The following is a 27,415-nucleotide window of genomic DNA, read 5'->3' on the forward strand; positions in this document are numbered from 1 at the left end:
TCTTAACCTAACAAAATAATTTTGTGAGCTTCACAGGATTTAAATTAAAATTTAATCCTAAAATTGGGGATAATAAAACTCATTCTATTTTAAAGTATTATCTCTTAAGACACCTTCTACGATCTTTGAACATTTTAAAAATTGTTTAACAGTAAAGTTCAAACATTTTACACATATTCAAATAATTTGTAGATTTTGCTAAATAAAAGCACCATTAGGATTTGTAGTTTAATCTACAAATCCTAATGGTGCTTTTATTTAGCAAAATCTTCAAATTATTTGAATATGTGTAAAATGTTTGAACTTTACTGTTAAACAATTTTTAAAATGTTCAAAGATCGTAGAAGGTGTCTTAAGAGATAATACTTTAAAATAGAATGAGTTTTATTATCCCCAATTTTAGGATTAAATTTTAATTTAAATCCTGTGAAGCTCACAAAATTATTTTGTTAGGTTAAGAATAAAATAGAACAATCTATTCCTTAACTTTGCCTGTTTTATAAATCATTTTTCATTTCATTTCAAAAGTTTATCAACAGCTAATCATTACCTTAAGTCTCAAGAATGACAAAATGTTTTGCTTACAGCCCCTCCATCCTCCATTGAAATGGTCAACCACACGGCCAATTCAAAAATAGAGATACGAGAAAATGAAGAGTTTCAGCTCGAGTGCCTTGTGAAGAACTCCAAACCTGCGGCGAAAATAGTCTGGTACAGAGGACAGGTGGAGCTAAAACTGGGTAAGATAATCTACATTGGTCAATAGAAATATACATATAACATATTATAATTTTCAATTATCTTTTACAAGAAGACATTTCCGCAAACTGCACATTTTCATAGGACTCAAAACTTGTTTCCGGGGCAAAAAGATTATACAATACCCTTACTATTCAATGATTATGTTTACTTAAGAAAATTATTAGGTGAATGCAGCTACTAATTAATAATGAAAAAATGTTTTTAATTTTACAATCACTATAAATAGTGAATTACCGGTACCTTCCTGAGATTACAATTATTAAAAAGTGGTCTATTTAAATGCTTTTCATAAACTGATTTGTTTATTGCTTACGATTCACATTTAAACCGATATAAAGAAAATGGGTGTACATCCTTGAATCTTTATTGATTATCTTTATAGAGAAATTATAATCTCTTATATAGATTATAATTTCTCCTTTTGAAAAAAAGAAGTAAGTTAAATAAGGTCAAGTTTATTGTTCAATGATGTTGCAGTTCAGAAACCAATTTAAAAGGAACTTGAAGATTTAATGTGGGAATATTTTCTATCTAAATCAAAAACTTATTTTCTGATTTATAAAAAGCTGTGTAATAATATTGTTTTTCAATTCTCTCAAAGCTGATTTACAATTACAGAGCTCTGATACCGTAACTTAGTTAGGAAATTTAATGATCTCACATGAAGTTTGTCAAGCTGAAAGTTAAGCAAGTAAAGTCAGCCGCAAATACTTCAAGAAACCCTGCAAGTCACAGTTTACAATTAAATTGTTCTTGGGTTAGGAAACAGTAAAACTCAACTTGGAGTTTTGTTGGAACTACGTGTGTGTTTATATTGAACAGAACAACACGAATGTTATTGTTTAACTTTTCCCTTCAAATTCCTTACTTGAATGTTTAATACTATTGAGTGGTTGTCTTTGGTATTTGTGGTAACATTCTTCCAACATTCTTTTCTTGTTGGTTTTATTGGTGGGTCAGTTTTACATTAGATAGTAGATAGTAGATTTTCTTTATCGCCATCCCAATAAATACCTGGTAATAGTTTTTACTGAAGTAAGTAATAAATTATTGGTTTTTCTATAGATGTTATTAATGTAAATATTTTAAATGATAAACTATGAAATCGAAGATTACCTGAATATAATTTAAACACACTAAATGTTGCATTGCAATATTCTACTTTTTCATTTCCCACTATTTGCAAAATGTTGACACTTGACTATTTTTTTTTAATTAGTAGGCCTACATACTGGTTTCTTTCAAAATTAGTAATTATTGTTTTAGCTATCTCAACTACATAACAATATACCTGTAGTATAAAAGTGATTGTTTAAAAGCATTACATAAAATATTTACTTATGACTCTCTTTCAGTATAGAAATATATTTAGCTTATTTATCATCCTTTTCCTTTTGAAGGTAGCTTAGCTTGACCAATTTTTTGTGCTTAATTAGATAATATGTTAAAAACTTTTACTTCCTAATGTTATTATAAGCAAAAAACTGATTTATCTCATAGACAAATTTAGCCAACCGTCCATGTCAATGAACTTAAGCTTTATAAGACACGAAAATACATAAAGAAAATAACCCATAGTTGGTTGTTAATAGTAACATGTGAACCCTTCTGTTGTTTTATTTAATTTATGTATTTTGTTTGTAGACAAGAGAGTAGACAGAGTGATAGAAGTAGAGACTCCGGGACAGAGAGCGAAGAGGTTTACAGTAAGTAGCAGAATCACGCTGCAGCCGACTGCGGAGGACGACTACGCAGACTACACTTGCGCAGCCAAGCATGAGGCCTTGCCTGATGACATGCCTCTGCGTACCACCGTACAACTCAGCGTATTATGTAAGTGTGCAGACTTTCTATAGATTATAAAAGTATAAATAACATTAAATCAGAGCTGCTTTAGTCAATGGACCTGGAGCCAGGGACGCAAAGGTTCATATACAAACTGTGTGTGTTAGTAATTTTTTTTACTGTCTCTTAGGATTATCGGATATGATTCAGGGAAAATAATAAGGGTGGTAAAAGATCATGAAACACTGTGTGATTTTGTAGGGATTAAAAGTTATTCGTTATAAACCAATTAATTGTTAGAGGTGAAATACATTTTATCCGGAAAGACATTTTAAGTTCAATCCGTCAGTAACAGAAGGTAACCTTGTTCTCTTTTCATGTTCAGATTATTGATATTCATATTTAATGAGTACAACTAAACACTTGCATTCAACATAATCTGTATCATTCATTAAACCCCTCAACTCAATTTATTAACCTCGACTATTGAGTACAGATTTTAGCTTTGTTAAGCATGCAAATATGTTAACCATACATGTAGTTGGTACTGAAGTTGTTTTTTTGGTAGGTAAACAAAAAATAAACCTCTTTTTTTGTTGGCAAATATGTTTAACCCTTTGGTAACCTATTCCAGATCCCCCTGGGTTGCCGTACATTGAGGGATACACGGAAGGAGAGACGATCCGCCGAGGACAAACGGTGGAGTTGATCTGTAGATCTCGAGGAGGCAATCCCCCGGCTCAGCTGATCTGGTATAAGAACGGTGAACAGATCCGGATGGCGTACAGAACAGCTGGTAGACTGTCTGAGAATATATACACATTCACTGCAGACTCCAGCGACAACAAGGCAAAGTATAGGTGAGTTCGGAGATGGTAGGGAAAAGTGATTTATGTTAAAAGAGGAATTAGTATGAAAGTAACCCAGCTTTCCTTTCCTTTACCGTTCTGTTTAAAATTAATTTTTCTGGCTAAACAAATAGCTGATCTTAATCTAGCTTAATCTGCTAACAATGGGGAATGGGCACACGGGAGGGACTAAGGCTAAAGGTGTAGTGACGTCGTATCTCTAGTGGCTAATGTCTACTCTTGAGGAAACACGATTACCGTAACGAAACGTTGAGTTTTCAGTGGGGTTCGTGGCATAGTTAGTAACGTTTCGATTCGGTATTCAGTAGATCCCGGGTTCGAATCCCGCTGGAAGCACTAACTTTTTGTCAACAAATTTTTATATCAGCAAGTTTGGTTGGTTAGGTTAGGTTATGACAGTTTAATTTTACAATACTAAATTTTAAAATTAATTTAATAATTAATTAAAAATTATAAGTAATCATTAATTAGATTTTTATCTTATACAGTTTTTATATTATCAGCAAGTCTGGTTGGTTAGGCTATGTTATGTCAGTGCTATTTTAAAAATTAAAAATTTATTTTATAATTTTAAAACAATATTTTATAATTAAAAAGTTAATTTTATAACTAAAAATAAAAAAATAATAATTTTTTCAACTTAGCGGTTCTAGCGGCGAACGCTGACACTACAAGATATGTTAGCCTTAGTCCCTCCCGTGTGTCCCACCGCTAACAATGGTGTGCAGATCATCTCATTCCATTCTAAATCATTGTATTCATAGCTAAAAATACAATTGCAAAACTCTATGAATAAAATTATAAACAATCTAATAATCAAGACATTGGAAAACCGACAGTGCGTTTATTTACTTTACCAAGAAACCAAATTTAAAGTACCTTTAGGTCCATTATTAGTGTAAATAACTGTAAATTACTTATTAGTTCAGGTTGGATTATCTTGGATACAGAATTAGGTAATTTTTAGATAACTCGATGATCAAAAAAATATTTATGATTGAAACAGTTGTTTAATCCTCAAGAGTCAGTAAAGTAAGGTAATTTTACTGTCTCAAAGCTATATATGTTACTGTTACTAATATAAAATGTTCTATTACAGGTGTGACGCCTCCAACGTGATGAATCCAAGCCCACTCAAAGCCGAGGTTACGCTCACTGTTCTATGTAAGCTGAATATAGTTTTATGTTCTAGATGTTATTCAATTTACCAGAAATTTAAATTTAACTAACTAAGTAACTTTATTTCCACTGAAACATGTATTCAGTTTTGTAAAGATAACACGTTACTTCTTATAGAACCAACCAGACAACAAATGATCTTCGTAAAAGAATTTTTTTTTCAATTAGATTGATATTTTAAATAATAGGTGATCCTCAAGAATACTACTTGGCATTAAAATATATATCATAAGTGTTCCAATTAAGTAAATCCATTTTAAAAAATACATGATATTCATAATACAGTATGATTAAATTTGAAAAATTGTTCACTCTATCAAAATACAGATCAACAGTTTTAGTTACTATATTTTTTTTGTCTGTAAAGATATAGATTTACAAAGTCATGCACAATTTTTTGATTTCCATCCAAAATCATCAAAAATCTCCAATAACCATTTGTGTTTTCATCCACTATTCACAGACGTTTTTATTGCAAAAACAGCCGGGCCGAAAGTATTAGAAAGAACGAAGAGAGTTTGGTACGCCGGGATAACCTTGTTTACTGGCAAAGTTTTAAGTCAATTTCTAAACTGTGCAAAGTTTAAGAGCTGTCATTTACAAAGTTAACACACCTGTCCCATTAGTATTAGGACTGAATTGCCCTAATAAACTGTGTTTGTGTAGCTGCTTTCTGTTTGCTAATTAAGTTTTCAACTTTGAAAATTATTGCTTCACATTAGACTGGAAAATATTCAATCCAAGATATCCCATTACATTTTAAATATGTATTAGATTTAGGGGAAAAAATTATATTTTTTTATACTATTGAAACCATGTACTTTATTCTTATCTACAAGTGGAGGAATGATCTTTGACTGATTACAACTTCCACTTTTCCTTACTTAGATCACTTTTAGCTGGGTTAACTGTTACTAAGAGTCAATTTTATACATTTATAACCACAGTTTCTTATTTACGTTGTGATAGAATCTAAATCATTTTGTACATCAGAAAAACACATTTTACATGTAAACATTTTTTATATTTTATGATACAAATCAAGTATTGAACGTTTTTGGTAGGCATTAACTTGAACAAGCTTAAACAGGTTTAGTTGTGATAGCAGTTAGTTAAGATGGGAATTTGACCCCTTCTAACCCCTTTTAAAGTTGGTGCAACTTTCAATCTGAGTAGGCAGTTGATTAACAGGCAGACTCAAAATCTGTCCATTTCCCTTGATACCCAAGTTGACGCTTTACGAGCTGATGTTTGCCCTTCCACCCAAACACACCAGTTTACTGTACCTCAGTTTATACTACTTTGTGACATAATTATTACCATACCTTCACTCAGTAGCTTCGTTATTATATTATGTTCTTTGTTTTATTTAAATTTTTGTGGGAAAAGACTTTCAAAATTGAGAACTGTAGTAACGGTCCATCTTGATTATGAATCAACCTTATACTATGGATGAATACTAACAATTATATTGCAATACTAAAGATAAGTATTGAAATAATATGATACTAAAGATTCAAACTAATGAACAGACTAATAATTATTTTATTAAATATTTGTTCAAATATTTCAAGGCTGGTCTTCGCTGCCTTTACTTAACCATACCCCTTATCCTAAGACATAATTGGTCTTTCAATAGGCCTACATACAAGTAAAAAAATTAGTTTTAGGATGTTTTAATTATACATAAAACACCCCTAATATTTGTGTTTAGGGTGCTTAGTTTCTCACGTTTCATCAGACTTACCTAATTGAATAGATAATAGTGCTCTGGCACAAGAAGAACATAAAATGTTACACTTTACACAAAAGTCAAGATATTACTGTCCCTAATAGAACTTTTAACCAAGTGAGGTTTAATGCTTAACTGTTTGACTAAAATCTTCCTTTGTCAAACATATTTTTGAGAACAAATTAAATATTCTAATTGTTGTGTAAAGTGTATCGTTTCTTGTGCTAGTGAACAATTTACCATGCCATATACTTTTCTAAAATCCTTATCCTTTACAATAATCATGTGCCTTACACTATTTAATTTCCAGTCGCACCAGCCCATGTGACGATATCAGGACCTACGGAGGCTCGCGTGGGAGACGTTGTACCACTCACCTGCGTGACGGCCGGTAGCAATCCTCCGGCAGACATCAAGTGGCTGATTGGTGGAAAGAGTGTTCGCAACGCTACGCAACGTAACGCTGTAGCTCCTGAGGGAGGCTGGATAACCATGTCTAACACTACAGCCGTGGTGGACACCGACAAGAGAGCTCTGGTGGTGATCTGCCACGGACTCAATATGCAACTCAGCGAGAACATTGTCAGCACACATACCATCAATGTGCTGTGTAAGTTCTAGACATAAGGGTGTAAACGAATGTGGGATATTCATCGTTGAGTTTTTTGATTATAGATGAGGGTCTTTAGTAATTTGGTGTGGTTATGATATTGATTGACGTTTGTTGTTCAGCTTAGGAATAAATCTTTGACGTCATGCCATAGATTAAACAAACACATGAATTTGTATTCCTTATAGATCAGTTGAAGACAACTTTAGTGTTCCCAACAGTTCTTCTAGAGGTGTGTTTTTGTTTACAATTTGTTTCAAAATTAGTTCAACGAAAAAATCTAATTATAAACAATTGTTGGTCTTTTTAGTTTTATAACCAAACAGTAAAGCACAAATCATAAAATTAACATTAAAATAAGAGAAAATTTCAACACTAGTACTCAACCTCACCAAGATGAACGACAAATAGAAAACAAGCTTCAGGCTTTACAATGTGATTAGAAGTTCTTGCATTAGTTTATAGAACCATACTTTCTAGCATACTATCAAGTCAATACTTATTGCTAACCATCCAAACCACTATCAAAATAGTTGTCTTTGTTAATATTGTATCTTTTTTATAGCTTTATATCCTTACCACCTTTGATTTATTTCTTCATTTCTCTTCCTAGATCCCCCTGGACCTCCCATCATCAGTGGCTACACCAAGGGAAACCACATTGCAGCAGGAACTGTGCAGAAGATATCCTGTATATCCTCAGGGGGAAATCCTCTAGCCACCATCACTTGGTACAAGAATGACAAGAAGGTCAGTGAATCTACTTGGATACGTTAGTATAGTTTAGTTTCTTTAAGATACTTATACAGTTTAGTTGTACCAGGTATGCATTATAGAGCATGACTGGTCAGTCAAATGACGATGAAACCCTTAAGCACTTGACACCAGTTATTTAAAGCAACGTTTAACTGCTTTCAATTCTTTTCTTAATGTGTGTTAATGTGTTAATGTGTTTCCAACCCAGTCATTCACTCAAAAAAACTAAATTTAATCAATTATTGTAAAAACTCTTCAAATAATTTTGAATTCTCCCCTCTTCCTACAGATCCAGTCAGTGACCAAAGTGACAGATCGCTCGGTCTCGGCCGAGGTTACAATCCTCACGAATGTGACGGACAACGAGGCAGTGTACAAGTGTGAAGCTGCCAACTCCGCCACCGAGATCCCTCTCTTTGAGACAGTCACTCTCAGCGTCTTTTGTAAGTCTCTTTGAACTGTTCCCTGATTCGAATATATTTGAAGTCTTAAGTTGTGTACGTGATGTTTCTCTTTGGAGATTCTATTGAGATGTTTTTCGTTGAAGCGTTTTGTCATTTATGATTCTTTGCGTCCAGCATTGTATGTTTTATTCAATTCTCTTTGTTCAAGCTATAAAGTCTTAAATTTAGTACACCCAACTGATCATATTTATTTATAAGTTTCAACAATAACCTGATTTTGAGTATAAACTAATTAATCTATATGCCAGCGCTACGAAGTAGAAGTTCCTTATTGTAGAAAATTCAAACTGTAAACGTATTAAAACCTATTTTATATATTTTTCCTAATCACTACTTCCTGTTTCTGCAGGTAAAAACAATGCTTACGTGTATTTAAAAACTCCTAACAACATCCCCCCCCCCTTCCTGGTCTCATTCATGTGATTTCAATGAAACAGTTTCTGTGTTATTTACAACAGTTAAGCGATATAATAGAATGCTTAATTGTGTCAATAAGCTATAAAGGCATAACCAGTCTTCACCTATTCTTAAAAAAAAAATTGTCTGAACTGAAAACTGAATATGGAACCCTATGATTTCTTCCACTTTGTATTTTCACTATTTTTCTTGTTCTGTAGTCCCGCCAGACCATGTGAGGATAAGAAGGGAACCGGAAGAGCTTCGGGCCGGAACCACTGCAACTTTGACATGTGATGCGGCATCCAGCAATCCTCCAGCACAGATGACGTGGTGGCGCGACGGTATACCGATATCTGAGGGAATCACAAACTCCTCCAAACCTGGTCTGCATAGGTAGGTGATGTTTATAAATACTTTAGAGGAAGAATTTCTATTAAGTATCTAATAAGGACTGCACACTCAAAGAAAGGATAACAATTCAATTTAGCCATTGACGTTAGGATTCTGAAGTGGATTACATAGAGCATGAAGTAGATGCATTTTTTTAATTGGAACTAGGATTGTAATGTATATAGTTCTGTTTTAGTCAAATTATTTGCTTAGTTGTTAGGATATAGTATAGGAAAATTGTTTGTTGCAGGGGAACATTCTCCAGCATGCAATTGAAGCTCAACATCACCCCAGAGATGGACGGACAAGTCTATACGTGTCAAGCTATGAACCTTGCGCTGCAGAGGAGCGTGCATGATGCTGTAACCATGAACATTCTATGTGAGTCAATATGTCAAGTATTCTTAATTATGTTAAGAGAAGGTAAAAGATAAGACCGTACTGAAACATTTTTTGACTCTAACTACTACTCTCCTATCGGTTTTTGAATTTGAAGTACCGTAAACCTGGTATGTCTTGTTTTCAAAAACTTACTGGTTTAAAGGCAGCAATTATTGAGAGTAAAATGTATTAGCTCAAAGAATAAATATTCAACTATAAATGTAAGTGGTGTAAACTATACAGACAGAAGTTATTTTTGGCAAGGTAAGTCCAGAAATTAATTCATGTTTTTTGTTTAAGTTATCTTTTGACATACCTTAAACATAATTAATGCATAATTTTAATTAAACAAGATAAACTTTCATTTCCCAGTTTGTTTCAACATAAAGCAAACTAACCCTGACACTTTGCATGTTGGTAGTTCCAAACTTTTCTGATTTATGCATGAGGGTTGGCTGCTAGAAACATTGTTACAAATTTATTTTCTTTGTTGAAATGATTATATGACTCTAAACTGGTTTTATTTGAACATATTTTAATGAAACAGTTAATATATTTCTTACACATTGTAAACTCTATTATTGAATGATTTTTGTAACCATCATTGATAATTATTTATTTATTGCTGATTATTGTCAATTTAATCCATGATTTATTAAAGGTTCAATTGGACAGATATTTAATATTGTGGCTGTGCTTATAAGAGTAATAAATAGGTTTATTGGTAGATTAAATTAAATTATTATCCTTTGAGAATACAGTACATTCAATAATTATATTACATCTAAAATATGTACCCATTTCCATTAGACATATTTACTTCACTTGAACATACAGTAGCACATAAAAGTCATCTATTTTAGCACCCAATAATTTGATCAAATACTCTGTTAACTGTCTATATATTCTTTAAAATAGTTAGTAGTAATGTTTCTGTCAAATGGATTATTATTATTATATAAAGTGATTTTAGTAAACTTATTATTTGTCACCATTTATGCCGTTTAAGGTATAGGCACTAGTAAAAAAAAATTTTTTTTCTACCACTAAGGTTTTGACGCTGGTTTTAGTTATGAACATGCAGATTAAACCATTTTGACACAAACAATGTCTTATTGGGACATTTTTTAAATATTTCTACCGTTTGTTTGCAGACAAGCCCGTGTTCAATGAGCTGCCAGAGAGGGAGCTGTCAGGTGTGGAGGGTGACAGTTTATTGGTCGCACCACAAGCCACAGGCCGGCCCTCCACCATCAGCTATACCTGGACCAAGGACAAGGCCCCGCTGAGCCCCGGGCCCCATCTACACGTGGAGGGCCCCTTGCTCAACTTCACCCGTCTCAACAGGTCCGACGCAGGGGTATACACTTGTGAAGCTGTCAACAGTGAGGGAGCCACATCAGTTTCCATCACCATATCTGTACAATGTGAGTATAAACCGTTACTTGTTGATTGACTTGGTTAAGAAATAATAATTCAGTAGAACCCCTCATATCCGGCCACCACGGGACCAAGCCCCTGGCCGGATATCGATTTGGCCGGATAAACCAACCTATTATGAAAATGACAATTCATACCTAATAATAATAGGTAATTAATATATGCAATCAAAAGTATCATTTAACTCTGTTCTGGGACCATTTTTAGAAAAATAAACATGTTTGTAAAAAGGAAAAAAATATTTCTAGGTTAAAGTCATTAAGTAATGAATGTACAAATATTATGATTTCAGGTAACAAAACCTATTAAATGGAGGTAAAAACGACAATAAATTGTACTTGAAGATCATTAGGACTTAAATGGTACATGCATTTCTACTCAACATTCTTATCCATTTTGTGAAATACAAAAATTAATGTACTGTACTGTACTAACCCCACTTTGGAAATAATCAACCAACTGATCAGTAGGCCTCCTAGCTCAACTGAGTATAGTGACTCAGCAAATAAATGTATATACAAACAGATAAGTAAAGAGAACAATTTATTTTATGACATGAGCGGTCACAAAGACTAGTGCTTGCATCTAAACGTCTGTAAGCTGTGAGAAAAAACATTTTGATATTGGCTTCTTGGAAGGGGCCACATAAACAGAGGACCGGTAAAACCAAGGCCGGATATGAGGGGTTCTACTGTAATGGGTTTTCTCATTTTTTTTTATTGAGTGTTTTAATGACAATGGCAGTTTGTACCTTTAAGAGATTTAACTTAGTGTAGGTACTGTCGAAACCGGTACGGTAGCCCATACCCATCTTGGGTATAAAACCAGCAACCTTCAAATAACATGGTACATAGCAGTACTATTTAAACTGCTTATTGACTTTCTCCAGGATCAAAATTAGGATGTTTTGATTCTTTAGAGAGCACTGTGTCCTCTTAGTATACCTTACACATAGTGTTGTGCAAATATTTCACTGAGGATTGAAACAATTTTTTCCAAATTGACAATTTTGCTCATGACAAACAATTGTCTGATCGGGTATTCCTAAAAGAATCATAAAGGTTCAATGCTTACACTAAGCTAAGCCTGTAGTAAATAACACTTTACCTCCAGATCCAGCAACCGTGGTGGCAGTCAGTGACAAAGTAGTGGTGGGGGAAGATGAAGTAGCGCAGCTGTGGTGCCATGTGGAAGGGCATCCCTTGTCTGGTGTACACGTCACATGGAAACGAGACAACTACAACATCGCAGGAAGAACAGAGATGTCGTTCAAGAACAATACTTCGTACCTCATCATCAACCATCCAACCAAGGAGGACATTGGAACGTTCTACTGTGTGGCGAACAACGGACTTAGCAACCAAACTTCCAAAGATGCTTTTCTCATTGTCAAACGTAAGTAGGAATTTGAATAAGCTAACCTTAAATATTTTAAATTACTTTTCACTTTTAGACTCCATTAAAATTTGCTTGCTAGAAACATAAAGTATTTTAGTTCGCAAATATTTTGTGTTAACAATGGGTATAATTTAATTAAATTCTTCCAACAGACAAACCAGAGATGGATCTTGCCCCACATCTAGCCAAAGCTGCCAGCAACAGTGGCGACACTGGTAGACTGGTGTGTCGTGGTAGTGGCGCACCTGCTCTGAATTTTACCTGGCGGAGAAATGGAGAAGCAATACCATTGGAAACTCCGCAGAAATACACCTTCGAGTACAACACGGTAAGCTCATAGTCTAATTAACTTTTTGTTCCAAGTGACAACCTAACTTTTTTCTATCAGGAAGTTTTAATATCAATAGGGGTTTTAAAATTTGGACATTATAGGTTTGAGTGGATAATGTGACTCAATGTCCATTTCATGATTTCGATTTATTAGGAAGAGCAACTTTTTTACTTGCTACTTTGTGGATTTATCAATATAGTTCTAGTTTTCTTGATACTCAATAAATAATCAATAGTAGAAGTTGTAGATAACATAAAAAAACATTAAAAACAGTGGTAAAATATTCTTTATAATTTTTCAGAATGATTTTTAACTGTTTATTGATTTCCACACAACTTTATCTCATTTTTCAGATTGACGAAGTGACTTACGAGTCCGTCCTGTCTGTTCGAAACGTGGAACTCTCTGACTATGGAAGGTACGAGTGTCTGGCGAGGAACGAATTAGGGTTCGCCACGTCTGAGGTGAAGCTCTCCGTGACTTCGGCACCAGAGCCTCCGTACAACCTGCAAGTGTTGAACATCACTCATGACTCTGTAACCCTACAATGGACTCCTGGGTTTGACGGTGGTCTGCCAGCATCTTACAGGATACGCTACAAACCTCTGCAACAACCCAATACTAACTACCACTATGAGGTACTTCAAACTTCATACTAGCTAGCAATTTTCAATTTTATATGTAAACAATCAGTTAGAAATTCAAAAAGTACCTCTAGTATCGATTATTATCTTGTTAAAAGATCATGTGTACTTTTTTGCTGAATTTTACGGCATATTCACTAATTTAGCAATAAAAAATGCATTTATAGTCCTACAGAAAATTATTACTTAAAAAAAAAATTCTTGACCACTTGAATAATTGTTGCATAATTGCGCCTTGAAAGAACCACATCACTTCAACGAACACTATGACATAAATAAATATACCCACAAATAATCAAAGAATAAAACTTGTATTTCTTTATTAGGATAGAAACTGTTCCTTTTTACAATGAAAAGTTAAATCCTTCACTGTGCTACCTGAATATAATAGCTAAGTGGATATTTGTTTATCATTGGGCTAAGGAAACAGCAGATTTTTGTCACAAGGCATCTCACTCCACTCTAAGCACATTATTTTACTCTCATTCAGATTAAAGTACTTAGTATTGTGTCTATGTGTTGATTTTATCAACAGTTTTATATCTCTTCTATGTTGTATTGCAGGACACGGGTAATGCCACTACCTGGGTAGTCCGTGGTCTACAGCTGGGCACAGAATATCGCTTCAGTGTGATGGCGTCCAACCACCTCGGCATCAGCAAGTACATGCCTGACACCTTCAAAGTCACTACCTCGAGTGAGTACAGAGACTAGTAAATGATTACAAGTAGTTATATTGTTTTGATATTAATGTTTGCAGTTGTATGACACCAAAACCAGCATAGCCATTGTGTGCTCGTTTTGTATTTCTCAAGTAGTAATGAGTAAATAATTATTATAACTGTCTTAGAATAACTTGATCGAACAATTGGAAGGAAGTCTTTAAGAGTTTGTACCCCAGAAAAAGTATAAAAAGTAAAAATTGTTTTATTTTATTTTAAATTGTAGATAATGTTTCATATGACTGTTTAATCCAGCCTACTACATTTTATTATTCACTATTTGGTTTCAAGGTATTGAAACTGCTCAATTCATTAGATTATGTATCCTGTTTATCCTTATTAATAAATTATTAATTGATTTATTTATGAAGATTTTAAGTTTATATATTTGCAAGGACAACCATAAAATCTCTAATTTTGTGTTCAGCATTCACAATTTTAAAAACCAAATGTTTTTCTTGATCACATCAACAAACCTATGAACCTGCCTTAGGTATAAAGCAAATATTATTTATACTGGGTGTTAATAAGAGGGTAAATGTTATTTTATTATGAACCTTTTTAAAATCACAACTTAGTTAGACGCATAGAAATTTTACCAATTCTAATTATTTTAATAAGTTTATATTTCAAACACAAAGTTTTACCTGAATATTTTTATTAACAATAGGTAACTGAATGTGTATTTTTATTTTATTACATCAAATGTTTTATATACATTATATACATTATGTTCTATTAAGCATGACTGTATTATGCTGCATGTATTGTCTTGTGCAAGCAGCATGGCCTTGGCATGACAAGTGTTTGTATTTGAATGTTTATTTAGCCTAACTAAAATAGGTACTAATACATCATCTTAGCATATCCTCCTAATAAGAACTGTTTCTGTTAATATGAATAACAAAAAATTCTATAATAATCATCGTGTTAAAATATAATTAACTGTAAAATGTAATTATGAAACAAAAATCTTTAAATTAATATTCTACCGGTCATTCTGGTGGTAAAAAATATTGTTAAAATACGAATTCATAACCATATATGAAAAAATATTGTTTAAACAGATGAAAAGAAAATATATACCAGTTTCTGACACTTTTAGCTTAGATCCGCAAACCAAAAACAGTCTTGATTGGTTATTATAATGGGCGGAATATCGGGGTAAGTCCAATAATGGAATCGTAAGCAGTTGTAGGCTCGTGGGGGATTGTGGGTGGAATTGAATCCATCTGAAGTAGCAATCTGTGGCGTAATCCGCCATTGGACAGCCGATGTTGGATTACTCTCACAAATAATACAATATTGCACGCTTCTCTCAATGAAGGCATTTCTATTAAATATAATTTAAACTGTCCACAGAGTAATCAAATATACATCACTCTCCATGGGAATCAGTTAAATCATGTTCATTCAATGTTCCCAACGGTTTTAATTTACCTGTTAAATATTTGACAGTTTCTATTAGGGATTTTTGTTCAATTAACAAGTTTATTTGATGATTTGTTGTACTTTTTGACAAATCAATATTGGACAGTTTTTAATTTAACTTGATATTTTACTAGTATGCTCAAGTGTATCACTTTACATGTTACCACAAGCAACAAAGTTAGTTTATATTATAACCTTGGTTTTTTACAACAGGTATTATGGACATTAATCTAATAAATATACTTAAATAAAATATACTAAAATTACTAAAATAAATATAGGCCTACTAAACTCCACTTTTTACTAAAATGTATCTAAAATTATAGTTACAAATATTTTTTTGATTAATTGTTGCAAAGTGACTATGTATGTTTAGAAATCTTTACTATAAATATAAACTATAAAATTAAGAAGATATTATTTTTAGTTACCGGTATGCCTGCAAACTAGAACGTAATGCTTGCTAAGTCATAAACATGTATAAAGTATTCTTGCATGTCAGTCAGAATCTAGCTCGACATCATTCAGTAACATGGAACTTATTAACAAACTGTCTCCTCCAAGGCAATGCTTTGAATGTAATATGCTTATAAATATTCATATTTTCATCCGTCTCCCTGTTTAGGGTGTATGGGTACATCGCCAAAATACATTTTCACTATAGAAATAAATTACACTTGAAAGAATAACATGACAATCTATATATTAATAGTTTTAATTATTAAGCAAAGACATGCTAACTTACCTTTATAATGTGGCTACACATGAAAAATATATTAATATGAAGTAACTCCCAGAAGTTAGAAAAAAAGTTTTACTTTTATTTTCTTAATATTTTGCGTTTTATTAATAGGTTTTTAATAGATTTTTTTTATATTTGATATTGAATAACATATACTACTATTAGTAAAAAAAAAACAAGTTGTACATATTTATAATTTGTACTGTCAAATGTTAATAATACAAGAACATATTCTCTGCAAGAGACATTCAAAGTTAAATATTTCAAGACTTAAAAAACTTGTTAACTACTATCTATACTATCTATATCTGGAACTCATCTATTTTTAAATCAAATTTATTATTTTCATATCTAAATGTGTAAAAATAAAAGCATATCGCTTTTCCATTGTGTTTACAAACACCGACTCCAGTAATTATTAAATTTTTAAATGTATTATTTCATACAAAATAATCAAACAGTTTTAAAAAAATAAATGTTCATCCAAGTAAAACCCTAAACTCTACCAAATAAAAATAATAATGGCCAAAATTAAAAATTTAAATTGTGACACACAGCTCCTACATTTACAATTTAATAATTCAAACAGTGTTACAAATAATATCCAATACTTGTTTCACCCGGATAATTCTCCAAATCAAGTCTACCAAATACAAAAAGTCTATAAAAATCAAATTAGTGACACACATTACATGGTGGTGTACCCTGCTTACTAACGCTGTACTAACCGCTGTGGGTGTGGGGCAGGTGTAGCTCCGCTCTCTGTGGCCTCGCGGGGCAAAGACGGGGCTCCAGCGGGGGCCAACATGGTGCTGGTGGTGGGTGCCGTAGTTGGGGCTACTCTTCTGCTTGTCAATGTACTCCTGGGTGCTTGCTGTCTGCGGAGACGAGCGGCCAAGCGAGTCACAGGTTAGTTATGTTTGTTACGTTCGTAGATCTACCTGATGGAGTTGCTCTGGCGTCAGATCTTCCGTTAGTTCTCACATTGGCTCTGGCCTCCACCGGAGCTGTGCTACTACTACTCAATGTGGCATTGGTCGCCTGCTTTGTGTATCGCAAACGGAGACGGTCGGGCATCGAGAGTTCAGGTTAATATCTATTTTACAGTGAAACCTCTATTGCAAAACTCTAGTATCAAGTGGTCCTTGATAACTTTTGTTTTTTTAAGACTCTTGATTTTGTTTTACCCTCAATCACATGTCATTTTAAACCTTGATAAGAAGTCTACCTTGATCACAAGTCTTATTTGATGACCATTTGAGACTTGTTATTGAGGTTCTACTGTAATAATTAGAAATATAGGTATTCATATTTGGGTTAAAATAATTACAAAATGTTACCCTCATTCCATTGGGCTTGGGAAACACAATGATACTGTTGGATCATTTATTATAAGTGTGTTCTGTTAGTCAGTGTATACCATTTAAATTTTGTTTATACTTTAGTTTAAAGTATGTACTAATCACTCCCATTTGCAAGATTAAAATTTATTTTTATTAAAATATTTAATTTAAATACAACCATTTTTAAATGAGGCAGAATGTTGAATAAGATTCACAGAATGGAAAATTATAAGAGAGAGGCGTCGTATGAGAATACAAATAAATTTATCCTGTCATATTTATCATTTGATTTAAAATTTCATTTATTGGCCATCCAAACATTTCCCTAAACTTTATTATAAATTGATTTAATGGTTTCAGCTAAATTAACTAACCATTCTCACATGGCTCTATAAATCGCCTATTAATGTGTGTTAATATATTCATCTGATAAAATATTTAACTTATTTTATACAATGAAAAAAAAGAATGGACATTTTGTTTTCCCATCTTACACTTGCTGTCTTATTGTATTTTTTTTTTATTTTTATTGGCTTTCTTAAACGTAACAATACCCTCATTTCAAACAGAGAAAATTAAACCCCACCCTGATCAATCAGAATAAAAATTTACGTTTATGAGAAACTAGGGATACGAATGCAATGTTTTGCCTTAATAAAGTAAAGGTAGCTCTAGTAGAGTGGCTAGAGCTGGACATTCCCAAAGGATTGGTTATACATAGTTAATCAAGACAGCGAGCTTTCAGCGAGAACCACAGTAACCACACGTTCTGCCATTGTTTATTAATAGAGTTGCTCTTAGGTTGCCCAACTAACCAAATACTTGGAGAAACCCAATAATGCGACCTTTTGTTGGTTAAGAAGAGAGAAACTTTTAATTATTAAATTTTTAACCAATTTAATGTGCTTGTCTCTGAACAAAGTAGATTTTCTTGTGTAGTGATAAAAGACTATGTAGTTGAGTTATAGCATTGACATAGTTCAGTTTAGTGGTAATTTAGTACTTGGTATGTTAGCACACTAAAGCTTCAACATATTTCAAGATTATATTAAATGTTACATTATATATTAACAAATCTCTAAATTTAGTGAATAGCATTCAATTCCAACAATCTAAAAAATTTTGCTTAAAAACTCAAATTATCAAAATTATAAAACCTTTCTGAGCTAATGAAAACAATGTGAATTTTGGTTTATGAAGTCTGGAAAATTAATTCATACTACATCATTCAAGATAAATGTATACATTAATACAATATATCTGCAATATTGGTACTTAATACTTGATTATGAATAGTAAAAAACCAAATTTTTCACAATATACAAAAGAGTTAGTCCCCACCATACAATGAAAATATGATCCATATCTTACTTGTTACAATTTAAAATCTAACAAATCCACAAACCCCAAGTAGATTATTCTCTAGCAGACGACTAATTAACATTAATGTTGACAGGCGTGAGTGAGCAGAGTAGCAGCAAGTCAGCCACAATAGAGATGTACGCTCCGAGCAGTTACAACGAGACCGTGACAGGAGAAACGTTGAGCTCCGTCAGTGAGAAGAGCGAGAGTTACTCGGATAGCAATGCTGAGTATACGGTGAGCTGGATAACTGTTGTCGTTAACATTTCTGAGTTTCAGTCTCTTGTAGTTTAGATTTCTGAGTTTTTAACTTTTATAGTTAAGATCTCTGAGTTTCTATCTCTTGTATTTAACATCTCTGAGTTTCTAACTCTTATAGTTAACATATTTGAGTTTCTAACACTCATAGTTAACAAATCTGAGTTTCTAACTCTAATATCAATGAGATCTGCGTTTCTAACTCTTATAGTTAACATATCTGCTTTTCTAACCTTTTAGTTAATATCTTTCAGTTTTGAACTCTTAGTTAATATCTCTTAGTTTTAAACTCTTATAATTAACATATTTGAGTTTCTAGCACTTACAGTTAATATCAATGAGTTTCTAACTCTTGTTTTTAACATCTATAAGATTATAACTTTACACTATATTCTAACTTCAACTTTATCTCTAACTTTTAACGATTACTTTAAATTAAATTATTTTAAAACTTCCATTGATAAAATGTTAATAGAATCCCTGGTTTAACAGGAGGACTCTAGGAAAGCTGCTGCCAGTACCTACTTGATAGAACAGATTGAGTATCCGTTCCAATACCCAGGCTACGAGATGCAACATCAGATCAAGGAGGCGGAGACCATTGGGCTTCACCGCAACGCTTACGCAACCCACAATGGCCAGTCCATCGATTATGGTGTGTATAAATTTAAAAAGTATTAACTTCATATTGCATGCTGTACTTACATTTATAAATATTTTTCCGCAACTCTTAAAAACATTTTAATGATATCAAATTTCTTCATTACCTAGTAAAACATAGTCAACAATTTCCACAAGTTTCTCCAATTAATACAAATTTATTTAAATGATAATAATAATCTTAATATGTTTCTTGTCAACACTATTTTATTGACTCTATTAAAACACGTTCTTAGGTCATAATAGAGTTTTCCTCTGGAGGCATTTTTTTTTTAGAATATTATGCATTTTCAAGAGTAACCGTACTTTTCAGGCCTCTTTCTGGGAACCTATTGAACTTCACTTCACTCTCCTCCCTCCCACCTACTACCTACTAATATTTCAATACCCGAAAAACCTTCTATTGTCACCGATGGTGTTTCAAAATCACTTTCAAAAGACACTTGTGAAGGGTTATCTATTTGCCGCTTTACAAAAAAGAAGAAATTATTGAAATAACTGAACCAATCAAGGAACAGACGTCTCATCCATAATCCATAATTGGGTGGAGGACTGAGGACTTATATGAGCGTAATTACTGAGGTGATGCAGGGTGTAGGGCCTCGGGGTATTGGTACTAAGCTAGGCAATTACACAATAGATTAACTGGGCTGCCTGCGGAGCGTTACAACAAGACAGGCTTAACACTGATACCACAGATTAGGCTGTCACAATAAACATTCTGGAAATAAATAAATATCACATTTCCAACAAATAACTTGTCAATTCAACAACTTTAACAACTTAACAATTTAACAAGTTGATAAACGATGCAGAAAACAATAAAATATAAATTGAAGGAGACTAAAAAGCTGTGTAATTTTTAAATACTCTACAGCATTTAGATTGATCCCTATTATAAGAAGTAAAAGCCTCATCTACATTATATAATGTGATTTGGTTATAATTTTTACTCTCTCAATAAACCTTGGCAAGATCTAGTTCATTACTTAAATGTCTACACTTTACTTCTTTAAGTCTTGAAAAAGTAGAAATAGAACATAATTATTCTTTTTAACACTAGACACGAGCAAGGAAGAACCCAAGCAGCAGGCACTGTGCGGATGTTCCTATCACACGGCTCCTTCCTCCAGCGTACTAGTATACATGATGTCGAGGGGGGTTCGGAGAAGTATCAATGTTGAACTTTGCTTCAAACACGAGTCAACATTGAATTTTTACTCTGTACTTTACTTTTTCTGTGACCTTGGTCAGTTTCAGTTTCCATGATTACCAACAGTCAAACTAGTTAAAGTTCCATAGAAATGAAACCATCATGTGGTGTATTATTATTCAGGTTTTGCCTTTTTTCCCACCAATATTTCAAGTTAAATAGGTATAAAAAAGATACAAATTTTAATAATTTAAAACAATGTTTGTTTGCAGGTGGGCAGCCCATGGACCCGTCGGCGTACTACAATGTTTCCCCCGACCCCCGCTACGTGGCGTACCCCCCACCAGTGCAGTTCGCCCAGCCCCCCCTTCGTACCCCCGTCCCCCCACCTGACGTGACGGTGCTCAGCGCCCCGCCTCCACTACTCTCCACCTTCAGTTATGCCAACTCCATCGAGACAGAGGGGCACCTCGTGTGACACATGACCACTGTTCGTTGACCACGGCAATACTGAGGGGATCGAAGAATCTGCGATTTTTACTTGTAAGTTTTTCGTCCCAAACTATCCCGTCGTTTGATCACCATACTATCACAATGATAATCTAGATATCTGAGGTTTTTGGAAACGATCTAATTCACTCTGGATACTTTGCATTTTTTTGTAAACTAGAACATCCAAAGTGATCCAAAATCCTCCGATTCATCCATCAACTTTTCTATATTGATGATAACTCAACGTAATTAATTCAGATAAATATTTGTTGGGTTACTACAATCCTTTTATATTTTGTTTGAAGATATAATGTATTCAATGGTGTTGTTCTTTTGAGATAAAACATTTTCCAGTAGTAATGTTCTTACTGCTAGAAAAGTTAACAGTACAATAAAAATCAAAATGATTTGATAATTCTGGACCTACTGGTCTTCAACCCAAATTTTACTTCATCCACCTTCAAAGCCATGTACATATCAAATCATCTGAACTCATTCTCTCTCTAGCAACTTGAATAGTTTAAAGTTTAACAAATTTTCAAACCTCCCTCATATAAACTTAATGTAAAAAGCAGATTCGTCTTCCAAAGCCCCTAGTGTTGTCGCGACAACGTAGAAATGTGCTGTGAGGACTCATTTAGAGCCACATTTGGTCATCGTTGTGACAGTGTTGCCAAAATATATTTTCTACAACCGAGAGTGGTGTATTGAACACGGACTAGTCGAAGTGAATCGTACCAAAGTAGTGTACATAGGACTCGATACATACAACAGCTCAATCCCATTTTTATACTCGATTACACAATCTATTGTTAAGGATATTCCAAAATTATTCTTTTTAAGTGTAATACATGAAAATTTCATTCCATCAGTTGTATGTATGTCTGTGGTACCAAAGTGGACAATTTTGTAGTCTTTTTCCACTATAATACTCAGTGTGATTTTCGATGTAAGCTTCTTTTTCAATGTTATTTCTTAGGTATCGATTTGTGTGTTTTCCTACGTATTTTAAGTGGTTTCTTTGTGTGATGTTAAGTTTGCTTAAGTTTTTTGAACAAAATGATCAACAGTATTTTTTATAATATCAGGTATGTAATGAAAGTTAATTACATAGTTAAATTTGTTTGGTTATAGTTAGTTTAGTTACTCTTTACTACATTTACAATATAGTTTACAAAGATGTTTTTAAAAATTACAACGGTATATAGTTTAGTAAAAAAAAGATTATTGATTATTTCTGAACGTATAGTTGTTACAGAACGTGCCAAATCGCGAGGATGATATTTTCATGTATTATTATAAGAACAATAAGCAAGAACTGTGTACTCTCAATCACGTTGTGATCTAATGTATGTTCAGTAAGTGTATTGATCTCATGTTATCTTAGACAAGATTCGTCCGCAGCCTCCCAGGCACAATGAACAGTTCTGGCACCGAGCGGTATTTCCTTTCTTATTGTAAAATAGCTGTTTGTTTTTGTTATTTGACATGCCGCTCTCCAGGACTGTGTATGTATGTACATAAGCTGTAGTCTAGTTGGACGCTCAGTGGGAAGGTGGACGGCCTATGTAAAAATATTTTTAATAAAGAAACATATTTTGTCACAAAAATTACATACCCGCATTCAGTTATAACGTTGCCTTGTGTTTACTGGATCCTGAGAGAGTTTTCTGTAATTATTTGTGTATGTAGAAGTCTGATAAGCATTTAGTTAAAGGTGACTTTATTTATGACGTCCTTGTAAAAATGTAATTTTATTTGTATCATAGAACTGTACATTTTCTCTTTTATACTGTCACAAAATACTTTTTGTTCACAAATTCTTGGGAGTAAGTAATTATTTTATCGACCTTGTATAATATGTATAAGACTGGCATTATGTATCGATATTATTCGTTAGTTATTATCGTTTGCTGTCTTATATCCGTTTTTACATAGACGGTTATGTAATTTCAAAATTGTAGACCTACTATTGTAAACTAATAATGTTTATAAGTTTAATGAAATGTTTCCGATGTTGATTGTTAATCTATTTTTAAAAGTTTGTTATATCTCGGAGTCGAAACAATAATCGTCGAGTTTTCTAGGAGGCTGTTCAGAAGGTTCTCGTGTTTATTTGTAGCTAGATCATGCTATATTTTGTACGCTACACCCCGGTATCAATGTTACTTTACCCAAGCTAAGTGTTGATTACCAGGTTACGATTAATCAGTGGTTTCTCATTCCAAATCGTATTCGTATTTACAATAATGTGCATTATGTTGATAAATAAAGTTGATTTTTAATTTTTAATTCCTACTCCCTTTATTTCCCTGTTAATAATTAACTGTTAGTATTAATATTAGTGAAATCATGTCTGTGTAAAAATATCCTTTTATGACAAAAGGATATCGGTAAAACTTTATAATTCAACCCAACAAGGATGAGATGAAATTGGAAGGAATCCAAGGCTTTCCAAAAGAATGACTGAAGCTTCTATATACATTTCATTGTTTGGGAAAAGACCTTGCTCAAACTTTAAAATAAGTATAAAGGTAAAAACATAAATTTTCCATGTGCCATTCTTTTTTTATGATATACTTAGTATTCAAGCTTGAAAAGTAAAAAATACCCTGCCACAGCAAACCTGCAGTCTAAGCTTGTCAGTTTGTTGACAATTTACTAATCAAAGAGGTATAAAATAATAATAAAAAAAAAAAAAAAAAAAAAAAAAAAAAAAAAAAAAACTTAAATACAGATGGCATTTGAGAGAAGAAGAAACATCATGATTATGTAAGTTTTATTTAGTCAATGGCAGTGATAGACAGTGCTGACCAGCTAGTACAGTTTTGATCAGTTTTATCAATTTGTCTTCCATTTTAACTATTTTATCAACATGACAATTTTCAATAATAATCGTGATTGTGGCAGTTTTTTAAAGAATCTATTGACATAACACAATGTATTCATACATTGATGATTTGGTTGCATTTGCATACAAAATGACCTGATGAAGTTCTAAGGAACGAAACTAGTCATCTCACCAACAACTGTGGTTGGATAAGGTAATCATTTTATTTGATGAATAATAAAGTGTGTTTTTAGTCAAATGTTTTTAGCATAGTATATAAAATATATACAGTACATTTATTTGATCAAATATCTATATCTATACTTATTGACAAGCAAACTAAAACAGTTTAATTAATCTCCATAAGAATAATTTGGGAATTTTAAAAAGGTTTTTTTTTATAAATTTTCTTGCTTACTAATAATTAGGTAATTATTCCGTATAGGTGCCTCCAAACGAAATTTTAATTTTGATATCTTACTTTATAGTTTTTTACCTCCTGAATCCAAATATACCATTATTTTTCACTGCTGATGGATATTTTTCAAGATTTCGCCGTAATAATATACAACATTACAATAAACAAGGTACGATGGATGACATTTACAAGTGGATTGAACTATGGGTTAAGTAAGCCAACAGCTGATTGTTTTCAATCATAGTCAAGCAGATGGAAGTGACAACTTTAATTAGCTAGGCTACCTCTGATTCTGCAATATGAAAATCACCTGATTAAGTTACACTAAGAACAATAAGTTAATGCATTTAATAAAATGTACCTATTATTGTTACCAGTATTTTATCCTTTTTAATGATTTATTGATTTATATTTCGCCGTTTGGAAATTACATAATAAAATGGTGCTATTCTAACATAATCTAACCTAACCAAACCTCTAGAATGCAAGCAAACTCCTTTTAATGTCAAAAAAGGTATGTGAGGGTGGTAGGTCGTGCTTTATGTGAATTGGTGACTGCATTCAGTCCTTTGAAGGTAGGTTAGATTAGGTAAGTTAAAGTTTAGGTTATAATGTATCGAGTTGTTAGTTTATGTCGCCTGCAGACTGTTTTTGTAAAATTAAAATCCAGAAAAAAACACTTCAAATAACTATTTCAAAAATGCAAGAAATCAAAAGTGCAAGCATTTTTGAAATAGTTATCATTGCGCTGGCACTCCATACTGGACATGAATATAAAAGTACTCAATGTGTTTAGCAGACCTTAAATATAGCAGTCCATGACAAAATAAGTAGAGGCAGAGCTATAGAAGTTACCAAAACATCATTTGTCTCTTAGGACTAAATTTACTAAAATACAAACTTTTCCTACATAATAGAAATTATACATAAAACTCGGTCGTCTTTAAATATCTTGCTTAGCTATCACATACAAACAGATGTTAGTTATTTTGAAGCAAAACGTATAAATCCACTTATACAATAATCAAGGAAAAGTTTGTATAAACTTTAATAAAGGGTATAAATATTCATACTATATCGTATAACAAACAATGTGGCACGAAATAAACTCAAAAACATTTCGATAACAATGCAATTCAATTTGTATCAATCGGAACTACTTTCTTTGAAAAAATCAGTGATGAATTGAGCCATAAAAATGTAGAGCTGATTTTCTTTATTCCAGCTGTTTCTTTTTAGCTATAATTTGTTTTATTCTGCAGTGAAAACAGCTGCTGTCAGTCAATACATGAATTATTGCAAATAAATTAATTTACTCTCTGAGAGATTATTAATCGCCTTGTGAAGAATGACTGTAGGCCTACATTGTATGACTAAAATTCCATTGATATTGAAGAAAATAGTCCCGATTGATAAAAATATTATTGCATCCATATCAAAATGTTTTTGTGTTTTATTGTCTTGTCAAAATGTATTTTTCACTAAAATAACCTCAACATTTACCCTTTATAAACATCTGAACAAATTGAAATTTATCATTGTTTTGGCGGGGTAATAGGTGTAGCTTCTAAAAACACAAACGGCAACTGCTGTTTGTAAACCAATAACAAGAACAAGGCAGAAATAATTTTACGGAAGGCGATTTATCAAGTAAGGACAATTTTAAAATTATCGTTTTGTAATTTAGTTAGCTTAGATAATGGTGCAGTAAAATATTTTTCATCACATGGACAAAGTGTCTTTTGACCCTTGCTCCTTTGCCAACCCTGGATTCGCTCTTGGTCGTTACACATGAGCTCGTGTCGAAAAATTCACTCTAGGACCTACTGATGTAATATATATTTTTACAGAAAAATAATAATACTCAGAAGAACTATTGTGAGAAGGATTGGGTAAAAATGTTGTATCGTTATCTTCGGTTTTATATATACTTTTTAATTCGCTTAATAATTGGAATTATTAATCAAGCCCAGTCGAATACGAACCTGGTATATTTTATTAGGTAAATTAGACATTATTCCAAGTTTCCCTTTTTACATCAACATGTTATAGCATTTTAAGGCTTCATTGATCGAGTGCTATAGAGATGCTATAGAGATTATGGAAATGACAAACTGGGCGGTCGTGTTTTGCCTAAACAATGGATCAACCAGGACAAGCAGAGCCAAATGTTGATATGAGTAAATGGCGAACTCTCATAACACTGTTAAAGCAGCAGACAAAAATCACGTATGAAATTTGTTTTACAAATTTTAGTTGTTTAGTTTTGTTGATTAAACTCTTTGACAAAGAAGAAAGACGAACTGAAATAGGAAAAAGGGAAGTTAGCCACAGCTGAATTTTATGACAAGGTCGAGATTAGACTAGTCCAAATCAAACTTTGTTTAAAAACTAAATATATGTGAAAGGGTAGATAATATAGTTATGGCCTACACATAATTTTGGGGCTGATGAACGATCTTATAATTATTTAGAAACATACCTTAGAACTTTAAACAACGTAAAAGTACTGTACAAGTGTTTAAAACAAATTGTCTGCACATTGTGAACGTGTATTGTATTATTCAATTAAGGAAATCACCTGTAGGGTAAACCATTGACTTTGGATACTAAAGTAGTTATCATCTACGTGACCAGCTCTACTGACATGTATGTAAAAGAATTTATAATAGTTGGATAAGATAATAGAATCGCTTCTCCTTGCGTTTTTTGCACATTTTGTTTTTTATTCGATAATATTGATGGGGGGAAATGACAAAACAGATACTTAACTATACGTTGTCTAGATGGCAGGTAGTATTAAAACTTAAAAAAGAAGGTATGTAAAAAAGGAATTGTATTTAAAAATTAGAAAATATTTCGGT

The 27,415-nt window shown here is 32.7% G+C and overlaps 1 protein-coding gene across 2 annotated transcripts in view; it reads left to right on the forward strand.

Moving 5' to 3' along the window:
- LOC129004623 (nephrin-like) overlaps window positions 1–23,595 on the forward strand; it is a 363,928-nt gene extending 340,333 nt beyond the window's left edge. The window contains exons 4-21 of one of the 2 annotated variants that reach the window (XM_054433169.1): window positions 588–740; window positions 2,407–2,595; window positions 3,182–3,407; window positions 4,516–4,580; window positions 6,638–6,937; window positions 7,551–7,687; window positions 7,983–8,136; window positions 8,775–8,949; window positions 9,197–9,327; window positions 10,482–10,754; window positions 11,881–12,162; window positions 12,318–12,493; window positions 12,850–13,134; window positions 13,705–13,837; window positions 16,783–16,944; window positions 18,835–18,977; window positions 19,491–19,653; window positions 21,084–23,595. In XM_054433169.1, coding sequence (XP_054289144.1) covers window positions 588–740; window positions 2,407–2,595; window positions 3,182–3,407; window positions 4,516–4,580; window positions 6,638–6,937; window positions 7,551–7,687; window positions 7,983–8,136; window positions 8,775–8,949; window positions 9,197–9,327; window positions 10,482–10,754; window positions 11,881–12,162; window positions 12,318–12,493; window positions 12,850–13,134; window positions 13,705–13,837; window positions 16,783–16,944; window positions 18,835–18,977; window positions 19,491–19,653; window positions 21,084–21,289 — 3,353 coding nt within the window. In that variant the 3' untranslated portion in view covers window positions 21,290–23,595. Of the gene's footprint in view, window positions 1–587; window positions 741–2,406; window positions 2,596–3,181; window positions 3,408–4,515; window positions 4,581–6,637; window positions 6,938–7,550; window positions 7,688–7,982; window positions 8,137–8,774; window positions 8,950–9,196; window positions 9,328–10,481; window positions 10,755–11,880; window positions 12,163–12,317; window positions 12,494–12,849; window positions 13,135–13,704; window positions 13,838–16,782; window positions 16,945–16,970; window positions 17,124–18,834; window positions 18,978–19,490; window positions 19,654–21,083 lie in introns of both variants that reach the window. The other variant, XM_054433170.1, reaches the window with a different exon arrangement.
- Window positions 23,596–27,415: the final 3,820 nt, after the last annotated feature.

The sequence above is a fragment of the Macrosteles quadrilineatus genome, unplaced genomic scaffold (assembly GCF_028750875.1).
Source record: "Macrosteles quadrilineatus isolate MER2022 unplaced genomic scaffold, UCM_ALF_1.0 Scaffold_10__1_contigs__length_6754688, whole genome shotgun sequence".
Lineage (NCBI taxonomy): Eukaryota > Metazoa > Arthropoda > Insecta > Hemiptera > Cicadellidae > Macrosteles > Macrosteles quadrilineatus.